Below are 20731 nucleotides of genomic sequence, written 5' to 3'. Positions count from 1 at the left end.
AGGCTGTAACAGTGATAGGTCCTTACCTGGTAGCACAAAGAGCATCCGTAAGTAAGGTAATTCTGGAAGCTGTTAGTCTCCAATCTTAAATGTTGACTGAGAGCTGTTGATAGAGGCTCTGCTTCAATGCATCATCTTGAAGAGATATTCTTTCTCCTGTTCTTGATCACATTGAAGACTTTGCTCGCAACACCCTCTGACACCTGCAACAACCAATGCTGATTTTTTAAAACTGCTTATAGTTATTGCATTATTAAACAACTCAAGGATAGAACATTGAGTAGCTATGTACATAAATAAATACAGAGATAATAAGAGCAGAATTGAAAAGTGAATTATTTTGGAAAATCATTACCAACATCTCTTAAAATAGCAGTTAACATTACGGAACTGCTTTCTAGTAGGTATTTTACTAACGGTGTGAGAGGCATGGCGAAATAGTTGATCGATCTTTAGCAATGGATCTGGTCGAACTCTAGGCTCCCTACATCCTCTCTACATTATGTGCGACCATACATGGTTGACTTATTGTCATTTAAATAAAAGGATCTACGACATAGCCCTGCACTGAAGCAGTACAAAATATACTAGAAAAGTTAACTAACGGTTCATTTAAGTATTTAATACCACTTCAATAATTAATAGTTTAGTACCGGTTGAATAAATTATAAAATAGGTACCAATAAAATTATTGTTTACAAGACTTACCGCAAACACATGAAGCATAAGCACAAACATAAAATTAAATAACGCGAGCATCAACGCTTGTCGCTTTCGAAAAAAACGTTTTCTGTCTGGTGATAAGAATAACATTGAAATTGTTTTATTGCTCTATTCGTATTGATGTGAGCTGAGAGACACCTAGTGACTAGTGGCGACATCTATCAGCGTGTATAGTCTAAAACTAAAATGCTCACAAGCTTTCAAAATGGCGGGCATTTCGCTATGTCCATCAGGATTGAGGAGCCACTTTTTGTATCTCAATGAAATTTTGTACTTATTTAGTAGTAAGTTAAAAAGTATTGTAGGCTCAATCTTGGAATTTGTAGTATAATAGTTCAAAAGTTATATGAACACAAAGGTGGCTCCTCAATCTAAATATTTGAACTGAGGAGCCACGTTGGAACACAGAAAGTATACGATGTACATTCTTGAAAATTTTGTATGATTTAGTAGTAATTGAGCGCAATGAGTACTAAAAATTTAATTCCAGTACCTTTAATATTTAAGAAGATACAATACTTTTAATGTGACACTTTAACCCATACAATGAAAGTGTGAATTCCCATGAATCGTAAGTGGCAAATTCAAATTACACCCCATAAACATTTAGTAGTAAGTGTGTCTGAATTTGTAATACATAAACAAAGTAGTAAAACTGAGTGAATTTTGTAAAAAAACGTATTTTAAGTGGCTCCTCAATCCTGACGTTTCTGAAATGAGAAAATGCTTGAGTTACCTGAAATCGGAATGAAATAAAAAAAATAAAGACACTAACATTTAGTATAAATTTCTACTAAATATACATGCACAAATGAAAATTGTATGTATTCAATATCTGATAAAAAATCATCTTTTCCATATTCCTTAGGACGTCGCCATCAAGGGTGACCATGTAATATGAATAACATCAGGATAAATAGTTCTCAGCTTTGCCACCGTGCTCTCGCTGTGGCGGCATATTGGGCTGACATAGTGTAGTCTCAATATATGACATGTCATCGACACGAAAGAAGAAGAATCTTTGCCGCAAATTTTTATTATATTCTTTATTATTTTTTATCTCTAATAATTTGTCGTCAATTGTCGTTCTGAGTTCCTCTGTATGATCTTATTTTCATTTAGTACAGCTGACAATTTTACAAAATGTGCATGATTTTTCTAAAATGTTTTGATGTAGCAAAAATGTTCATCAATCAGTTATTAAAACTGCAGTATCAGTTTCCTGAACATCACTTGGAAAACTTGCTATTCAAAACACTGACAAAGTTTCTACTAGGAATTAGTCCAGAACAAGGTTTTAACAACTTACTTAGCAATTCTCCAAAATTAAAATTAAGAATGGATACGCATGCTTGGCAAAGCCTTTTGATGCTAGTAATATATTCCAGTCATCAAAACCTTTTCAAACACATAAAGTCCTTAAAACCAAGATTTAACATAGGTGCCCGCTTTTTTTGCAAAAGAGTGTATTTTAAGTACCCTCAGTGGCAGTTGTGGAAACTCTTTACCAATATAAATAAAATACGGCCTAACACCGTTAAATATGGCTGCTATCAACCGTTAAGGAGTTCCCTAAACGCACTTTGTCTTTATTGTCAGGTCTGATATGGTACTCATAACATATTTCGGTGTAAAGATCTCGTCAATACGAAGCCAATGAGCCCAAACACTTGGCAGTTGCTAAATACCGATACGGAGTTCCCTTGATTTTCTGTCGCCTCCGTCATCAGGTAAGATCCAAACCTTCATAATCATATCACGAATAACCTGTTAGCTATGGGACAAAACTGCGAGTAGAAAGAAAAAAAAACATATCCGTCCAGGCGTCTTCGAGGTAGCGAGTAACAAAGAAAATAACAAGTGACTTGAGAACCTGCTCCTTTTTTTAAAGTCGGTTACAACAACGCAGCAAATATCTGTTTCATATGTAATGCTGTCATTATTTTAAAAAATGGCAGTATGGTCGTAACACTTTAGCCTGCCCTAAGGGCAAAAAAAAACCAGGCGCGTTTTTTGAATTTGGTACATTACACCGCTCCAGCAATGTTGAATGACAAAGCAAGTCTATTAAATACTTTATTAAGTAAGGTTATTAAATACTTTTGTATTTAATAATATTTTGTCATTCAAGAGGTGGAATAGCCATAAATGTGTTTGCCAACAGAGGTTTAATAAAAAAAATAGCGGCAAAGCTGAGAACTACCTATTTATCCTGATTTTTATTCATATTACATGGTCACCCTTGATGGCGACGTCCTAAGGAATATGGAAAAGATGATTTTTTATCAGATATTGAATACATACAATTTTCATTTGTGCATGTATATTTAGTAGAAATTTATACTAAATGTTAGTGTCTTTATTTTTTTTATTTCATTCCGATTTTAGGTAACTCAAGCATTTTCTCATTTCAGAAACGTCAGGATTGAGGAGCCACTTAAAATACGTTTTTTTACAAAATTCACTCAGTTTTACTACTTTGTTTATGTATTACAAATTCAGACACACTTACTACTAAATGTTTATGGGGTGTAATTTGAATTTGCCACTTACGATTCATGGGAATTCACACTTTCATTGTATGGGTTAAGGTGCCACATTAAAAGTATTGTATCTTCTTAAATATTAAAGGTACTGGAATTAAATTTTTAGTACTCATTGCGCTCAATTACTACTAAATCATACAAAATTTTCAAGAATGTACATCGTATACTTTCTGTGTTCCAACGTGGCTCCTCAGTTCAAATATTTAGATTGAGGAGCCACCTTTGTGTTCATATAACTTTTGAACTATTATACTACAAATTCCAAGATTGAGCCTACAATACTTTTTAACTTACTACTAAATAAGTACAAAATTTCATTAAGATACAAAAAGTGGCTCCTCAATCCTGATGGACATATTTCGCTTCGGTTGGCTTGGCCGACGCTTGACTTGAGGCCAAGGAACTATTAGGGACTTTTAATCACCAGGAGTGATTCGTTTACAGATTTTAGTGTGTAAACAATTGGTTGTTTCAGTATAGGGAGAAATAAAAGATTGACTTACTTTATTAATTACTAATAAAACTTTAAATTAAAGTTTTCAGTTCTAGGCGCTCCCCAGACACCAATTATTTTGGAGTATATTACGATAAAAATTGTGATATTACAATTTTGGTCACTGAAATCATTGCGTAACCTTCAATATTAACCCTAAAATATCATAATATTGTGCGATTATACTGAGGGTCTAGGGAGCGCTTTATACTTTGCTTTTCTTCAATATACTACAAAAAAGTAATAAAACGTCAACACAACTTATGTGTTCTTGCTTTCGAATGCAATCTGTTTAGATCATTGACATATAACTATAGGGACAGGAAATGTCACGAAAAAAACCTGCACACCTACAGTCTGCAGTAGTAACTAAAATGGCTGCCATTACTAGGGTTGAACCACTACCGGATTCAACAAATATCGATATTGTATTCTAGTTAGAAGTACGTACGAGTCTTACTGGGTGCATAAAAATAACCTAGTATAAATAATTTCTTCGTCATAGAACTAACTATCACATTAACTTCACTGATACTAATAACCTCAACAACATCAACCAAATGGGAGGAGTCATTTCAGTAGGGTGATACCTTTGAAAAAAAAAAACACAGGCACAGTAATTATTTATTATTTCAAATAGCCCTATGAAAGTTCTTTCACGTCAGACTAGTTGCAGGGTGCCAAAGATTCGGTCTTATGAAGAAGAATCCGCAAGAAACGCCATAAGTAGATACTCTCTTAAAAAAAATACAATAATTTACAATCGTTTTCAAGCTATTCATGAGAAAGTTATATAATGCAAATGGAGCTAATTATGTATTAATCGATAGTACAAAACAATTTTAGTGCTAAGAAAAAAATATTTATACAATTCGAAACCTATATTCGGTAACTAAGTTCTCAAGCAAATATTGCAACTTGCATTCCGATTTGCTCGTCCGTGCGGAAGCACTGCCGTGCCCGTGGTCGCCGTAGAAGCATCATGTGAAAATAAAAAGGCAAAACATATTATTTTCAATAAAATATGTCTTTAAAATCCTGAATTTTATAATCAAAATGTTTTTAACTGAATTTAAAACTTTTTATCTGTAAAATGAAGGATATATATATAAAATCATAAACTATTCCCAAAAAATATACACATATATTCGGAACGCAACTAAAACCGCGAGGAAAAGCTAGTATTTAACTAAAGAACAAAATAAAGATGTTTTATCTTATATATAAAAATGAATTGCTGTTCGTTATCTTCTTATATATAAAAATGAATTGCTGTTCGTTAGTCTCACTAAAACTCGAGAATGGCTGGACCGATTTGGCTTTTTTTGGTTTTAAAATGTTTATAGAGGTCCAGGGAAGGTTTAAACGATACGAAGTTCGCGGGATCAGCTAGTTGAAGTTGAAAATAATACACAACTCTGAGGGCTCATGCCCATTTTCACCAACAAATACTTAAATTAAGGGATCCCCTAAGAGCATTTACGGAAAACTTAATAAGAATTTCGTTTTCAGCAAAGTTTAGGTATCCCTTATCCATAGTCATTTATGTCAAAATTGGGAGAGCCCTTATTCCAAGTGGCACTTAGATTAAGAGATTGTTGGTGAAAATGGGCATCAGTGTCTTAGGGACAGTAAGTTCTGATGTTAAAATTTGTAAAAGCAGACTTATTAAGTGGATATTTTATCGATACTATTATGACAACTGCACAGCACTATGCCAATATGACATGTTATTGTAAACAACATTTTTTTCTAAATATAGGTTTTTATTCAGAAATAAACCAAAATATAAGTACTTTCACCATCAATTCATGTTCCCGTAACATATTTTTTATCCAATGTGAATTATTTTATGTAGTTTCTAGCAAAAATAGGTTCCTAACCTGTGTAAAGACAATCCAGCTTGATTTTAGTGCTTCCTAGCACCACACTTCACAATACAACACATAGGCATATTCGTTGATTATTTCACTATTGAAATAGTAAAGTCTTAAAAGTAAACACGAGTGATTTTCTATAAAATAGCAAAAATAAGTCACGAAGAGCACCTATTTGACAGCACAACTACCATGACATATGGCCAGATATGGCACGCACCTACAAACAGGAGGATTTCAAAAGTAAATGTCACCATTTTACGCAATCACAAAAATATTGTTGTCCCTGTTTTCAAATACACTTATCTGCTTAGAAAGAGTGAGACAGAACTATGTTGCATAGTTTGTTTCATATTTCGCCCATATTTATATAACTATAGATACGTCTTTAACAAACGGCGTCTCCTTATAATTCTAAGCTCGATGGTTTAGATATCCTTGCTATTTCCAGTTAAAGGTTATATATTCATCAAAATACGTTACGTTACACTACGTATTTTTTTATAGTATTGAAATCTGAAATTCTTTTGTATTGGCTTCTAAATTGGTGTACCTATTACAAAAAAAAACATATCGACGTACCTATATCAAATTGGCTCAACTGTTCACTTTTCTGTGCAGTTTAATGTGCATGATTTTCATAAAATAGATAGAAATTTTGATAAATACATAAAATTGGTTGAGTCGAAAGGAAGTGATGTTATCTATATAAATTTCGTGACTCCTTCTCCCACAGTACAGCTGACCGAGCTGATCAATTGTCAGGTTTTTATTTACATAGATATATTTACAAATAAAAAACGAAATGTTAAAACAATGTATCGAATGACTCCTCCGCATTGCTGTCGGGGAGTGTGCCCAAAAGGCTGACTTTATTGCCACGCTGAATGGCAATGCATACTCCTTGATCGAAGTATAGGCCAGCCTCTTGGTCATGAAATAGAATATGAACGGAATAATACATAAAAAAATATGATATCATACTTACCCAGAGTAAAAACTTACAACTTTCAATATTTTGATACAGACACATTATATTCTTTACATCGGACTCCACTTATTTGCAAACGTTCTTGATATCAAAGAGCACAGCAGAACTTCTAGATATTCAAATAGTCCAGAGAAACAAGATAACCAACACGTTTTTATGTAGTAAACTTGCAGTAAATCATAATAATTCAAGTCATAAAATCTTGTATCGATTGGCACTGTATTTAATTTTGTAAAATTAATTGTATCTGAATAAATATGTTGATGTCTTCGCGTTGCGACTATTTCAGTAGGTATTATATTCATGACTACGAATTTTGGTCCTCATAAAAATATTATAAATGTATCTACGCATACTATTAACTAATTAAAATATTTTCTTAAAAATTGCGTATTTCAAAACATGATTTTTTATTTAGCTTGTGACTACATTTTTTCTCATGGCAACACTCAACTATTCAGTGTCGTCGCCCACCCATCCATTTCCGTATGAAGCCGATTTGTGTTTTGACATTATTATTCAATATTCTATGGTTTTATGTAGTTAATTGATTTACTAAGTTTATTTTGTTAAAAGTTAGTTTTCTTTCAAGCCAATCAACATGACTTGGGGTTTCGTAACATGCGGGCCTAACGAGGCGCTTGTTGTCTCCGGTGAGTATTTACATTTTTGTCTTTTTTGTTGTTTTGTGATCTCGTACATAATTCATGTAATTTACAGGGCTCTGCCGCCAGTATTTCTAGTTAGATTCTATATTGATTTGTGCCGTCATGTGTCGAAAATAGTTGAAAAGATGACATCATTCAATCAATTTGATGAGTGTAGCTATGCGAATTGTAATTACGAGGATCCTATATAACTACACAAGTGCGCACTAAGTGTGCATGTCGCCTCTATTCATTCACTTAATCACTAGCTGTGTGTAGAGCAAACAAATGTAAATAAACAACAGTTTCATTACTGTACTAAAAATGTGTATAAAATTTTACATATCATATCATTTTAGTTGTCACATTAGTTAATACACAAATCAAAACTTTTAAAACAATTATTGGTACTCAATTTGTCATATTCTCATGTTTTTGACATGTTAAGTACCTATATCAACAAAACCATTTAATTAAGTTTAATGAGTCATTGCTGCAGAGGGAAAAGTCCCTTTTCATACAAGGTACTTTTTTAATGTATGTCCAATATTACAAATTAATAAATAACATCAAATAAAGAAAAAAAAACATGCATTGGACATCATATCAATTGTTTGCAGATACCTATCAGATTGTTGATGTACTGTCCATTGACAATAATAAAAATATTATATTCATAAAATATAATAACTACATAGATAAACTATGAAAACTACAAATCATCGAAAAGGAATTCTACTCATAACTTTTAATGACTACATCTGTTTTTCAGATGTAAATAGTATGCCTGAAAAAATAGATATTACTAATGGATATTATATTGATCCACAAGATATGCTCCATTATAAATAGAATATGCTTTTTAATTAGTACCAAGAGCCATTCAATCAATACTGAGTGATCCAAAAAACATTTTTCCCTGCTAAGTGGGTGACAAGAGACACACCTCTGACCTTTAATTAAACTAAGTTCATCATAATGTCTGCCGCTACCATTAGGTCAGAACTATAAGAAACAAAGTACTGAAATAACCTTCACAACTTGAGCGGCAACTAATTTATAGCCCCAAAAGTTGGCTGTATATTTTGTATCTTTTTTTAAGAAATCATCTCCCGAGGCTTTTCCCAACTTTGTTGGGGTTGGCTTCCAGTACAACTGGATGTGGTTGAGTACATGTATTTTACAATTAGCGACTGCCTATCTGACCTACTCAATCCAATTACCCGGGTTGAGACTGGTGTCAGATTTACTTCTCTCTTTTTTAATTATCAAGATGGCAGGCATGAAATAAATATACTAAGTAGATTGATTATAATCATTAATGGGATTTTCTTACTGAGTGCCAGATAGTAACATCATTTTGATATAACTACCAGTAAGCTCAAGTCCAATAAAATAAAAAATGCAGCCTATATTCTTTGACATTATATTGACCCCTATTGTTTTGCAGATTTTTCCTCATTGCTTGGTTCTATTTTTATCTTTTATAATTGCTTGTATTATTATTGCACCTGCTGTGTATTATATAGTAAAGCTGAGCGTTTTTTAGTTGCATTTTTTTTGTTTTTTTATGCTACTAGCTGTGTCCCGCGGTTTCGCCCGTGTCTCAGGGGAAATAAAAACCTAAAAATTGTTTATCTTATGATAATGACAATTAAAGTATCAGGATATCAGAAAATATAGCTAGCCTACGTCACCCAAGGATGTGTAGCTACAGAACTTGAAAGACTTTCTAAATTGGTTCAGTAGGGGCACAAATGAAAAATGTTTCGTATTTATTATATTAGTTCCTATTTATAGACTGCTGGTCAGAATATAGTTTTTTTTTAAGTCCTTGCTTTGCGGATTATTCGAGTATCCTGCTTTCAATCCATTCTACTGGCATTTAAAAAGTCATTAGGCACCAGACCTTCTTTTAGATTCTTCCATAGATAGAAATCCCTGAATACACTCCTGAATTTACTACCTATATTCAAAATTAAGCCATTTTCCTGTTGTGAACATTGTTAATACAATTTAAAGCCATGCGAAAGGTAGTTTTATCTGTTATCTGCGAATATGACGAAAATAAGATGATTTTTTATCAGTTTATTCTGATTCGCCTGATGCAAAGATAAAAAACATCCTTGAGTTTAAATTATGCTGCGCTACTGAATTGGTAAATGAAAGGGGAATTCTCAATTTTATTTTGTTCCTTGTGTATTTACAACATGATATCGAAATTTAGTACGTAAAAGTACAAGTTACACATTTGGTTTTATAAAAATAGGTACCTAATGTAACTAGCTGTTCTTCGTGGTATCGCCCGCGTCTTAGGGCAATTACTTCAAGAAAGTACAGCACATAACTATCTATAGGGAAAAAAAAATCGAAATCGGTTCAGTATGTAGACCTGCAAGCTACACACACTTTAATTCGTTATAAAAATGTAAGTATACTAGATTTGAGGATCTTGCAGCATCAATAAAACAAGTATACTTTTTGGGCGTCCTATAGATACATCATATAAGTTCACAACTATCTTTTTCCTAATAAAAAATCAATTTTAAAATTATTTTTTAATCGTCAGGATGCTGTTACTCAAAGCCGCTGCTGGTACCAGGCGGTCGAGCGTTCGTTTGGCCAGCCATTCAGAATGTGCAACGTATTTCCTTGAACACAATGACCTTGCAAGTGGAGTCGCCTACCGTTTATACCAGCCAAGGAGTACCGATATCCGTTACCGGTATAGCACAGGTGAGAATCTATCTAATACTTATTACCGCAGTGGGTTAAAAAAATAACCAAAAGCCTCACTCAATTGGCTAAATAATACTGAAAGAACTCTCCAAATTTGAGATTAGGTACTGCTATCTACCAACCTTATAGACAAACTTTAAAATATTGGTACAGCTTAGTCTGTAGTTTGGACAAAAAACAGTCATATTGCATGACATACCTGTAAACAATGTTAAGCGACCACTGTACTAAACAAACCATTTTTATCACATTCCAGGTGAAGATTCAAGGTCAAAACGCCGAGATGCTGCTCTCTGCGTGCGAGCAGTTCCTTGGCAAGAGTGAACAGGAGATACAGCATATAGCCCTGGTGACCCTTGAAGGTCACCAGCGTGCTATTATGGGCTCCATGACCGTTGAAGAGATATACAAGGACAGAAAGATATTCTCTAAGAAGGTTGGTTGAGTCAGAACACGATAACTTATCTCAATACTTACTGATTAAATTACATACATAAATATGTAAATGTAGGCATGAGTATGTTTGTGTGACATTCTTTCATCCGATTGTTCATTTTGGTTGCATACTCTGCATGTGATCTGGGCCTCTGGATCCTATATCCTGTATTATCTTCTTTAAGCGGAAGCCTAAAGAACTCCCTTATTTCACAATGGAGCTCTTAAAAGTCAATAATACTTCTGTTGTTTGCAGTGAAAGGAATGTTTAAATGAAATTAAATCTTAAAACATGTGTATAGTATATCAATTTATCTGGGTGCTGAATGAGCTCCCAAAATAAACTACTAAAAGTAGAATCAGCTTGAAAATTATACTCCGTTCGATTACTTTATCTAATGCAATTAATTTGTTTAACATTTTCAGGTGTTCGAGGTGGCTTCTAGCGATCTCATCAACATGGGGATTACCGTCGTGTCGTACACACTAAAAGACATCAGAGATGAAGAGGTAACAACAATTTTCTTCTGTAAAACTTTGAATTTTTAAGTATTAATACAGAATATTTTTTCTCTATGCTTTACTGAAATAATACTAAGACTAGGGCTGTCACTAGGAGGTCACTAATTATATCACATTAGTCACTTTACACCTAACGGAGAGATAATTTTAATACTTAATAACTGTGCTACATCTACTTACTCGTAACATTCAGTAGAATATTTTTTTCTTTCGACACGGCTACAGGAAGCTAAGGTATGTAGGTTTGAAATGGTGTTGATGTTTTTGTTAAATGTTTTGTTCAATTATTTTACGAGTTTTGATTGATAGATGCCAATAAAAATGGGCTTTATTGAAATATGTCTGTAATAACCAGACTACATTCTTCATCCTTCGATTGGGAACTTTTATTGACCTGAATTTGGATGGCTTAACTCTTGAGCAAGTGTGCGGTTTATGGCATGACTATCTATTCTTCCTGAAAAGCAATGGATGGCGTGTTCGCGGCGCACGCTTTCAGCTTCCACGCTATCCTGGCCAACCATCATCATTCGTCTTTATAAAAACAATTGATGTAGCCTCCTCCAAAGAACTAAGAAAACAGAAACAAGACAAGAAATTGATATTTCTCAGTTCTTTGGAACACTTTCCTGCACCATTTCACGCACAATTTTCACACAAAGCACACCGTTTTTGCAAAACAAAACTGTTTGACATACACCTGCTGACTGAAATGATAATGTTCTGCGAAGTAACAGTTAGAATAATGCATTTTAAACAGTTCTCGTTTAACGAAAGAACGTAAAACGAAACGACAGTACGGTCGTGTTTTTTTTTCATATTAATGCAGCAGTTTATTTCTGAAATAACTCTGCATTTGATTATGATAATCATGCTTTTTTTAATAAATGAAAATCGGAATCGCTCATTATCGTCATTTTTGTGCTGAAAATGCTTCAGTGTTTACATGCTTACCAGCAAAGCTTTAGTGTCCACTTACTACTAAACTAGGGAGGCATATAATTAATTCTGTTACAGCGTTATAAAGCTGCTAGAGTGCTTTTCCGAAAATACCACCAAACTACGCTTAATGTTGGTCTGAAATTATTGTCGACGAATGTCTGCCGATGATATTACCAAGCACCAGGCCTGTTCCTAGGATATTGGCAGCGGTGGAATTGCACCGGACGCCATGCATAACCTGACTGACGAGCGTTTTAGCGGCTCTCGGTAAAATTTCGCCCATGGTTTGCTTTTTAACCCGACAACCATGCATTTGTAGACGTGTGATCATGAGAATCGACTTTGTCTTGTATTAAGAAGTGATAAGTCGGTTTGGTTTGCGGAACTATGATACACCTTACGTACATTGAAGGCTCCAACGATTAACGACTCCAGAGAATAGTATCATGAAGACTTTAAACAATTTTATAAGACTTTCATATAACTAAGCATCATCCAGCGAAGCCCTACTAATTGCCCTTCAATATTTGATTCTCCAAAAATATGCAATGAACTGAATCACCACACGAGACTCATTAGTGCAAGTAAAAACGGTATTACATACTATCTAGACACCCAATTCCCTATATTTTATGGATTTTTGACCGCAGTCTGCATCATCTACTAGGGAAACTCCCTTAAAGTGGAAATACACGTAAATTATAATGGATAGTATTTAAACGAGTGATTGTGAATTACAATTTTAAGTGTCAAAATTAATTAATTTGGGTTATATAATTTCTAAGTGAGCGACTGACTCCAAGTGACGAAAAATACAAGTGATCGTTTATCGGTCATTCTGACCCATCAGTTTTTGATATTTCAGACGACAATAAAATTTAGACATCAATTACTCCCATTTAAGTGCGATTGCGCACAGTATTAATTTTCATCGCTCATTCAGCACCTTTTTAACACGCTTTTTCCATTCCACATAACAGTTGCTTGCGTCTAAACGCGCTGTGCATAAACTGTCATGTTTAGATAAATTATAATTTGAATGACATGCACCGATTCAAGATAAAGAGATTCTTTTAAAATTCAATTATCAATAATTAAAAACACAAATCTTATCGCTAACATTGACCACAATTGTGATAAGTTTTCAACAATAATCCCTTTGAAATGTATGTTTATTTGAGATTAGATATGTTTGTCATGCGTTTCGAGTACATTGGATTAATTTATGGGTTAACCCAGTCAGACACATCATTTGTTCTATCTGGGCTTTCTTCACAGTCGTTTTTGGCGATTTTTTTTAAATACATCTTACGGGAAATTGTCCCGTAAAACATTATGAAACAAAAATAAAAATCTCTTTTAATTGTAATGTATAAGTTATTTAAAACATTAATGATAAACAATTATAAAATCATAATATGGTAATTAAATTACAATGATAAGGTTATTCCAAAAAATAAAATGCAAAAGATCTAGATTTTATCGCAAGCCGACGGTGTTCTTTATAATTGATTAATTAGATACATATCTTATCTATTTGTGCATCAAAATCCATGTAATCTAGCGATCAATTTTATTATATGCAGTACAGTAGCATCACAAATTTAATGATAAGAATTCACGAAATTCTTGCCTGAATATATTTTCCCTTCGAAAAGTTTTACAATGGCATCAAGATGTGTTTATAATTGTTCTGAGATAAGTGAGAATATTCGGCTGCCCAATTACTACGCTGATATATCGTATAACTAACTTAATGTAAAATTAATATCTACCTGTTACATGTTATACAGGTGTTATCAGGAACAGAAAGCAATCTTAGCAGGTGGTAATTTTACAAGCCAAGGATTACTCACAAATTGTGAACGTATTACATGTAGAAACAAGACAAAATATGCCAACATTCTTACTGCGCTTTTCCGTGATCTTCGCTTCCTCTCTTTCAATCGGTATTTCATATTTTTAATTAAAATCAGTCTCTTAAAGTCATTAAATCATAGTAGTATCAAACCACACTGCATTCCAAATATCAATTAATGAACTGTTTCTAATCAATACGTGGTACGTACTTAGGTACTTACTACGCTTATTACCATAATCATATAGAAATCATTCGAAATTGCAATATGTTCCGCTCTAATAAGGCCATTAACAAATTATACGGCAATAAAAAAATATATAAGTATACTTACATTTAATAAAATAATGTCATTATTTTCCAATTGTTTTAAAAACAGGGTTATCTGAAAGCTCTCGGTATGGCTCGCACGGCGGAGGTGAAACGAGATGCACGTATAGGCGAGGCAGAGGCACAAGCCGAGGCAAAGATAAAAGAGGCAATGGCTGAAGAACAACGAATGGCTGCCAGGTTCCTCAACGACACTGAAATTGCGAAGGCCCAACGAGATTTCGAATTGAAAAAAGCCGCTTATGATGTTGAAGTACAAACGAAGAAGGTAGGATATCTTTGTCTATGAGATCATTACTATAAAGCGTGCATCAATTTTGTTCATGTCTAAGACCCAAGTCCTCTGACAACACGGCTTCAGTTTTCTTAAAACACTATCAGCCTTACACTTACAAAAAATTCTAATCATCTTCTAAGCATCATTTTAACTTATCACTACTTAAGGCCTTAAGTAGTGATTAAATGTTAGTTAAGCAACGTTTATAAGTAAGAATTTTCTTAAACAGCCCTTAAGTATTACTTATTATTTAATTCACGTTTATAAGTAAGGCTGTTGTTTATTACCAATTTTTACGTTCAATTTTCAAAGTAGGTATCTAAATAATTGTTTCAAGGAAAACTGGCGTGTATGTTGTCGGTGAAAAAGGGTTTCTATTAGTTTATCACATGACATGACATAAATAGACAGTTTCGTATTGAATTGATTTTTCATTGATACAACATGTATCTGTCGATATCTTTGGATATTTTAGATATTATATGAATTTATTTAGGCTGAAGCTGAAATGGCTTACGAATTACAAGCGGCGAAAACTAAGCAACGCATCAAGGAAGAACAAATGCAGATTTCTGTTGTTGAGCGTACTCAAGAAATCGCCGTACAGAAATGGGAAGTACAAAGAAGGGAAAAAGAATTAGAGGCCACAATACGCAGGTATGAAAACACTATTTATCTTATCTATACTAATATTATAAAGCTGAAGAGTTTGTTTGTTTGTTTGAACGCGCTAATCTCAGAAACTACTGGTCCGATTTGAAAATTTCTTTCAGTGTTAGATAGCCCATTTATCGAGGAAGGCTATAGGCTACTTTTTATCCCGGTACGGGAAGTAGTTCCCACATGATGCGGGTGAAACCGCTGGCAGAAGCTAGTTTTGGTAATAATAACAGGCTTCGTTAACACTATCTTATCTATTTATTTACATGACGTATCTTGTATGTTACTATTCTATCCCTAATTTGTAAATCAATAGGTAGATTTTTGAAATCAATCTTTACCTGGTACTTAGTGGTTTTCTGTAAGTCATTTGACTCATATTGTAAGTAATTGCAATTCAATTTTCCTCCAGTTCAAGGGTTTTTCATAATGCAATATTTTTAAGGAAACTAGCTTACAATTTATCCTTCCTCATTGAATTGCATTTTTCACACCTTCTGTTCATAAACTATTGACAAATTACGCGTTAGACAAACTTAATTCTACTTTCTTTAAAAACTATGTGTTGTATTTCAATGTATGTTAGAATATAACTTTTTGTTTGATTACTTTATTTTGGGCATAAAAATGCAATCAGCTAGTCTTATCATTGATTGAGCGATAACAGACTATCGCATGCACTTCATGTGATTATTAAATAAAGGAAAAACCAGATAAAAAATGTACCACGCTATCCTTTCTGTTCCTTTATTTATTCCTACAAAATATAAACGAATTCATCTATATAGCTTATTCCCAACTATGTTGGGGTCAGCTTCTAATCTAACCAGATGCAGCAAAACACCAGACATTTACATGGAGCGCCTATCTGCCCTCCTTCACCCAGTTACCCGGCAAACCATTTTATCTATTTTCTATTTTTTTTTCTTTGTCAAATACTTTATCCTCCTGCTCTTATACCAATTTTATTTGGGATCTGCGCAGCATGTTGGATTCTTTTGCTAAATAATTTCAGTAGTTTATAATTCATTCCAATTCACAGGCCTGCAGAAGCCGAGAAGTTCAGACTAGAGAAGTTGGCTGAAGCTCATAAACTAAAAACCGTTCTCGAGGCAGAGGCCGAGGCTGAGGCCGTCAAAGTTCGTGGAGAGGCGAGTATTACATTCTTTTTAATTCGTTTAATAATAACATGTATCCTACATTCTTAAATATTAATTATAAATAAAAAATATATAAATATAAAAAATAGGTGGCCACCGATACCAAGCACAGGGTCCAAGGTACCGGTGGTTAGGGTCCCAGAGACAGAAACCTCCTCACAATGCGCCGTATCAAGGCGTAGTGTCTTCTGAATCAGTCCCTTGATCCAGCCTAAATGTTGTCATCATTATTATTGTGATATAAGGCCCAGACTACGAAAACGGAACGGACCCGAGAAGTTTTTAAACAAACAACAGAGTTTCATTAGTCAGATATCTCGTCACCACAAAGTACCTATGATATCCCTGCGGAAAAACAATTGTTTGTTTAAAAACTTTTGATTTCCGCCCCGTTCTGACGGAGTTTGACCATAACGAGATTTTCATACGCAATAGTCTGCTATCATAAAACTATTTTTCCTCGGTATCTATACTACAAATTGATAAGATAATGTGTTATCTCAAATCGATTCTGGGTGTAATAAAAAACTTTAAGAAAAATCATCATAACATTGTGCAGTGTTCGGTTATCAATGATGCAAATCTAATCAATTTGGCTACTTTCGTATTAGCTTAAACCGTCGCAAATGCGCTTAATTGGCATTTTATCAAACGAACTGGAGAAAATTTATCTCAAACAATATCTGCGAAGAAGCTATATTTATTCGGATCACGAAACATTAGTGTTACAAGTTTCGATGTAACTAAGTAACAATTCGAATTGGTTCAATGCCTCTCATGATTACGTCACTGTAACATTTTATAATACACAGGGCCGTATTTATCTTGCTGGGGACCCCAGCAAAAAAGAGGATAGCGTGGCCCTTTTTTCCTCCTTGCCATAGACCTTATCTGATGTTATCTTATTGAAAAGTTACTTTTTAATTAAAGAGGTGGAGAATGCAGTAGGTAATATTTTTATCATAAAAGGCACCATATAGAAATAATCATTTATGTGACTACCAACCTCATTGTATCTGAGTGCCACTGAAAGCTAAACTTAAGGCGAGTTATGAAACCAAGTCCATAATAACACAAAATATTGCCCTGTGTATTATTATTTTAATCTATACCTAAAACAAATAAGTTGTAATATATTCGTATTGTAGGCCGAAGCTTACGCTATCAAGGCAAAGGCAGTCGCCGATGCGGAACAAATGGCTAAGAAGGCAGAGGCATGGAAGGAGTACGGATCAGCTGCTATGGTCGACATGATGCTTGAGACTTTACCTAAGGTAAGATCCCTAAAATTAATATGTTTTAGTATTTTTCCCCCAAAAAAGCCTTCAGATACAGCCTTTATGCAAGTAGGCTATATGGAGAAGAACCAAAAAGAAACTCTTTCAATTTCATTCTAATAATCTTGTCTCAAAAATAAGGAACCACATATCAGGATATGTGATATGTCGAGAAAGTAAAACACCCATATTGCAGATAACATTTTAAAAATACGTATATTTTAATATGGACAATTTTTCCTACAGTTAAATTAGTATAAGTTAATTAAATTGAAATCTTCCACCATTCAAAATTTGTACTACTTTACAAAAATGAACTCTAAAATCTTAGTAACAATGACCATAATTGTTCGAACAAAGGTTGCTGCCGAAGTCGCGGCGCCATTCTGTTTTACTTTACAAAAATGGACTCTAAAATGTTAGTAACAATGATCATAATTGTTTGAACAAAGGTCGCTGCCGAAGTCGCGGCGCCACTCTCTTTTACTTTACAAAAATAGGCTCTAAAATGTTAACTTTACAAAAATACACTCTAAATTCTTAGTAACAATCTTCATAATTGTTCGAACAAAGGTTGCTGCCGAAGTCGCGGCGCCACTCTTTTTACTTTACAAAAATGGACTCTAAAATGTTAGTAACAATGATCATAATTGTTTGAACAAAGGTCGCTGCCGAAGTCGCGGCGCCATTGTCTCAAGCCCGCAAGGTGACGATGGTGTCTTGTGGCGGTGGTGAAGTCGGCGCAGCCAAACTCACCGGCGAAGTACTCAACATCGTTCAATGCATCCCCGAACTGGTCAAAGGCGTTACAGGAGTCGACATTTCTAAGGTAAGTCGCACTTAGTAATTAGTGATTAATAACAATTAACTTTAAACAACACGCTGCTAATGTGACTCACATTGACAGCCGTTTCATACTAGCGGATTTTCCGCCCCATTTTGTAAATACGTCTAATATATAAAGCTGCCTGTACTAGCTAAAACAACTGGTGATTACTGATTCGGGAAAATACGCTAGTGTGAAACCGCTCTGACTAGCGGTTATACCTTGCAATTTTGTCTGGCACTTAATAAATACATACAGTAGAATCTCGATCATAAAACTGTCGGAATAAAATTAAATTGAAGGAATTCCTTACTAACGAAAAACCGTAAAATCGATTTCAAAGTGAAATTAAACAATATTTATGCTAAGATTGGCTTTTTAAATAAATGAGTATCTACGTTATCAAAGAACAAGAGGCGACCGTGACTTAGCTTTTAATGTACTACAACGTCATTGTTTTACGGCCTTTCAATTATCGGCAGTACTACTGGTATAACATCGATCAAATGTATAGATATGTATCGTGATTCTACTGAAGTAATTACGGCACCTCAATAACTTCATTATTGTTAAGGAAAGCAAGCTGTAACGCTGGTGTGGTGCTGGTCTTGTTTGTGACAACTCACTATTGTTTTTGTTATCATATCATGTTGCTTGACTGTTACGTGCACTGGAACTAAATCTATAACAAATGTATTATGCAACCGTCTCACTAATCTCAGTAGCAAACAACCGTCAATATGTACCTGAAACAAATAGGCACTATATTAATCTTTCATTCGTACTATATTTAAATATCAATTGCATTAATGCGTACAAAATATCGACATCGTGTTTTCAGGTTATTGTTCATGAACGATGCAATTTATTTGATAAAGTTCTCGTTACTTGTGTAATCTTTTCCTTATTTTGGTTAATGAAAAGAATAAAAATTATGCAACATTTTAACAGTGGGTACCTAAGTATACCGAACGCTTATGGTCTCTGCACACAGCGGGCGCGGCGCGGCGGGACGGGACGGCGACGTGACACAATGTACTAGATCGTCGTGTCGCGTCGCGCCCAGCGGGACTGCTCTGTGTGATGTCGTCCGTAATATCTAGTATATTACAACTCCTCAGCGTCGCGTCGCCGTCCCGTCCCGCCGCGCCGCGCCCGCTGTGTGCAGAGACCTTTAAACTGACATCACGATAAATATTTAAGGTCATATTTGGAGACCTGCGTATCTCTATCTCTGTCACCTATGACATTTTCTTAGTCAAACAATTTCTTGACCTCTCAACAGTCAGATCTATTAATAGAACGGACGATTTTAACAAATTGTCTGCTGTACTTAATTTAAGTAGGGATTCGAGTTATACATTATATTTGTTCTATGCCATATTTTGCATATATATTTATTTAATATAATTTAACCAAAGCGAATTCCGTATATTAAAATGAAACAGTGATTTACACGGGTAGAAGTTTCTTCATAATATAAACAACTGAGATTTTCTACGTGAAGTAATTTATACATAGGACGTCTGTAGTTTAAATGTTCTAGCGGTATTCAGCATGTTTCAATAAGGGTACAATGATCAAATTTTGTAAAGATCCATGTGTTAAGTAAACTTAATAATGTGCTTATAAACTCAATCTAATTTTCAAAATATTCAGAGTGTAGTAACAAAGATACATTTATCTCGAATAGTTTACTTAGAGTGTGACGCAGTATTATTTCACTCATTGAGATTAGCAATGTTTCCTTTCAACAGTGGCATCACTGTGTTTATTTTTTCAGCATTATTATGACCGACATACAAATGAGTTCATATACCTATGTAGTCATTAACAGTTACGTGTATACGTGACATACAAGCATGTTCTGGTAAATAGTTCCTTATATTTTAAAGTTAAAAAATATAATCATTGTCCGGGCTAATTACTGCTGTTTGGGTTTTCATATTGACTTGTTGACCTCTCAAAAATTCTGGGTACTCTGTTTATCTACAATTATCTTTATAAACAAATTTTAATATGCAAATACGTGACTTTACAATATAATTGTTACCTAAGTTTTTGAAGGAAATTCACAATCCATTGGTTAGTTAGTCTAGTGACATGATATATGCTACATAACGCTTTGCTTGACTAACTTGTGTATCGATGTGGGGTCAGGCGGTGGTCGAACCGCCAACATTACCAACGCCAACTGCCCGCGGCGACTCGGCGAGAAAGCAACGATAACCGAACTCTTTCTAGTCAACTTAATGCTCGTAAAGGTAAGACTATATATCATGTATTGTAGGGTGCGTCTAACGGTGCATGTAGCTGGAACAAGTTAACATGCGCAAGTGACAAGTGACAATAGCACGCGGGTATTCTGCTTTGGGACATGCAGGGTCCCTGGACCGGCACGTTTTTTAAATGCCTGTAATCCTGCGCA

The 20731-nt window shown here is 34.3% G+C and overlaps 2 protein-coding genes and 1 long non-coding RNA gene across 6 annotated transcripts in view; 1 reads left to right on the top strand and 2 right to left on the bottom strand.

Moving 5' to 3' along the window:
• The window catches only part of LOC124645158, a 73610-nt gene extending 66889 nt beyond the window's left edge, over positions 1–6721 (bottom strand). The window contains exons 1-2 of one of the 2 annotated variants that reach the window (XR_006986167.1): positions 6628–6721; positions 27–203 (exon numbers count right to left, since the gene is read on the bottom strand). This is a non-coding gene — a long non-coding RNA (uncharacterized LOC124645158). Of the gene's footprint in view, positions 1–26; positions 204–708; positions 859–6627 lie in introns of those variants that run through there. The other variant, XR_006986166.1, reaches the window with a different exon arrangement.
• A 361-nt stretch (positions 6722–7082) lies between these two features.
• The window catches only part of LOC124645173 (flotillin-1), a 17529-nt gene continuing 3880 nt past the window's right edge, over positions 7083–20731 (top strand). The window contains exons 1-10 of one of the 3 annotated variants that reach the window (XM_047184938.1): positions 7083–7283; positions 9847–10013; positions 10273–10452; positions 10878–10961; positions 14153–14371; positions 14877–15037; positions 16083–16191; positions 17349–17474; positions 18142–18306; positions 20464–20567. In XM_047184938.1, coding sequence (XP_047040894.1) covers positions 7232–7283; positions 9847–10013; positions 10273–10452; positions 10878–10961; positions 14153–14371; positions 14877–15037; positions 16083–16191; positions 17349–17474; positions 18142–18306; positions 20464–20532 — 1332 coding nt within the window. In that variant the 5' untranslated portion in view covers positions 7083–7231 and the 3' untranslated portion in view covers positions 20533–20567. Of the gene's footprint in view, positions 7284–9846; positions 10014–10272; positions 10453–10877; positions 10962–14152; positions 14372–14876; positions 15038–16082; positions 16192–17348; positions 17475–17929; positions 17993–18141; positions 18307–20463; positions 20568–20731 lie in introns of those variants that run through there. The other 2 variants (XM_047184939.1, XM_047184940.1) reach the window with 2 other exon arrangements.
• LOC124645172 (sulfhydryl oxidase 1) overlaps positions 17668–20731 on the bottom strand; it is a 19701-nt gene continuing 16637 nt past the window's right edge. Inside the window, exon 2 of the mRNA XM_047184935.1 lies at positions 17668–19049. Within this exon, the coding sequence (XP_047040891.1) occupies positions 19022–19049 (28 nt within the window). The 3' untranslated portion in view covers positions 17668–19021. The remainder of the gene's footprint in view (positions 19050–20731) is intronic.

The sequence above is a fragment of the Helicoverpa zea genome, chromosome 31 (assembly GCF_022581195.2).
Source record: "Helicoverpa zea isolate HzStark_Cry1AcR chromosome 31, ilHelZeax1.1, whole genome shotgun sequence".
In the NCBI taxonomy this organism is placed as follows: Eukaryota; Metazoa; Arthropoda; class Insecta; order Lepidoptera; family Noctuidae; genus Helicoverpa; species Helicoverpa zea.
The sequence above is the reverse complement of the archived record's forward strand: the minus strand, read 5'-3'. Positions and strand labels throughout refer to the sequence as shown.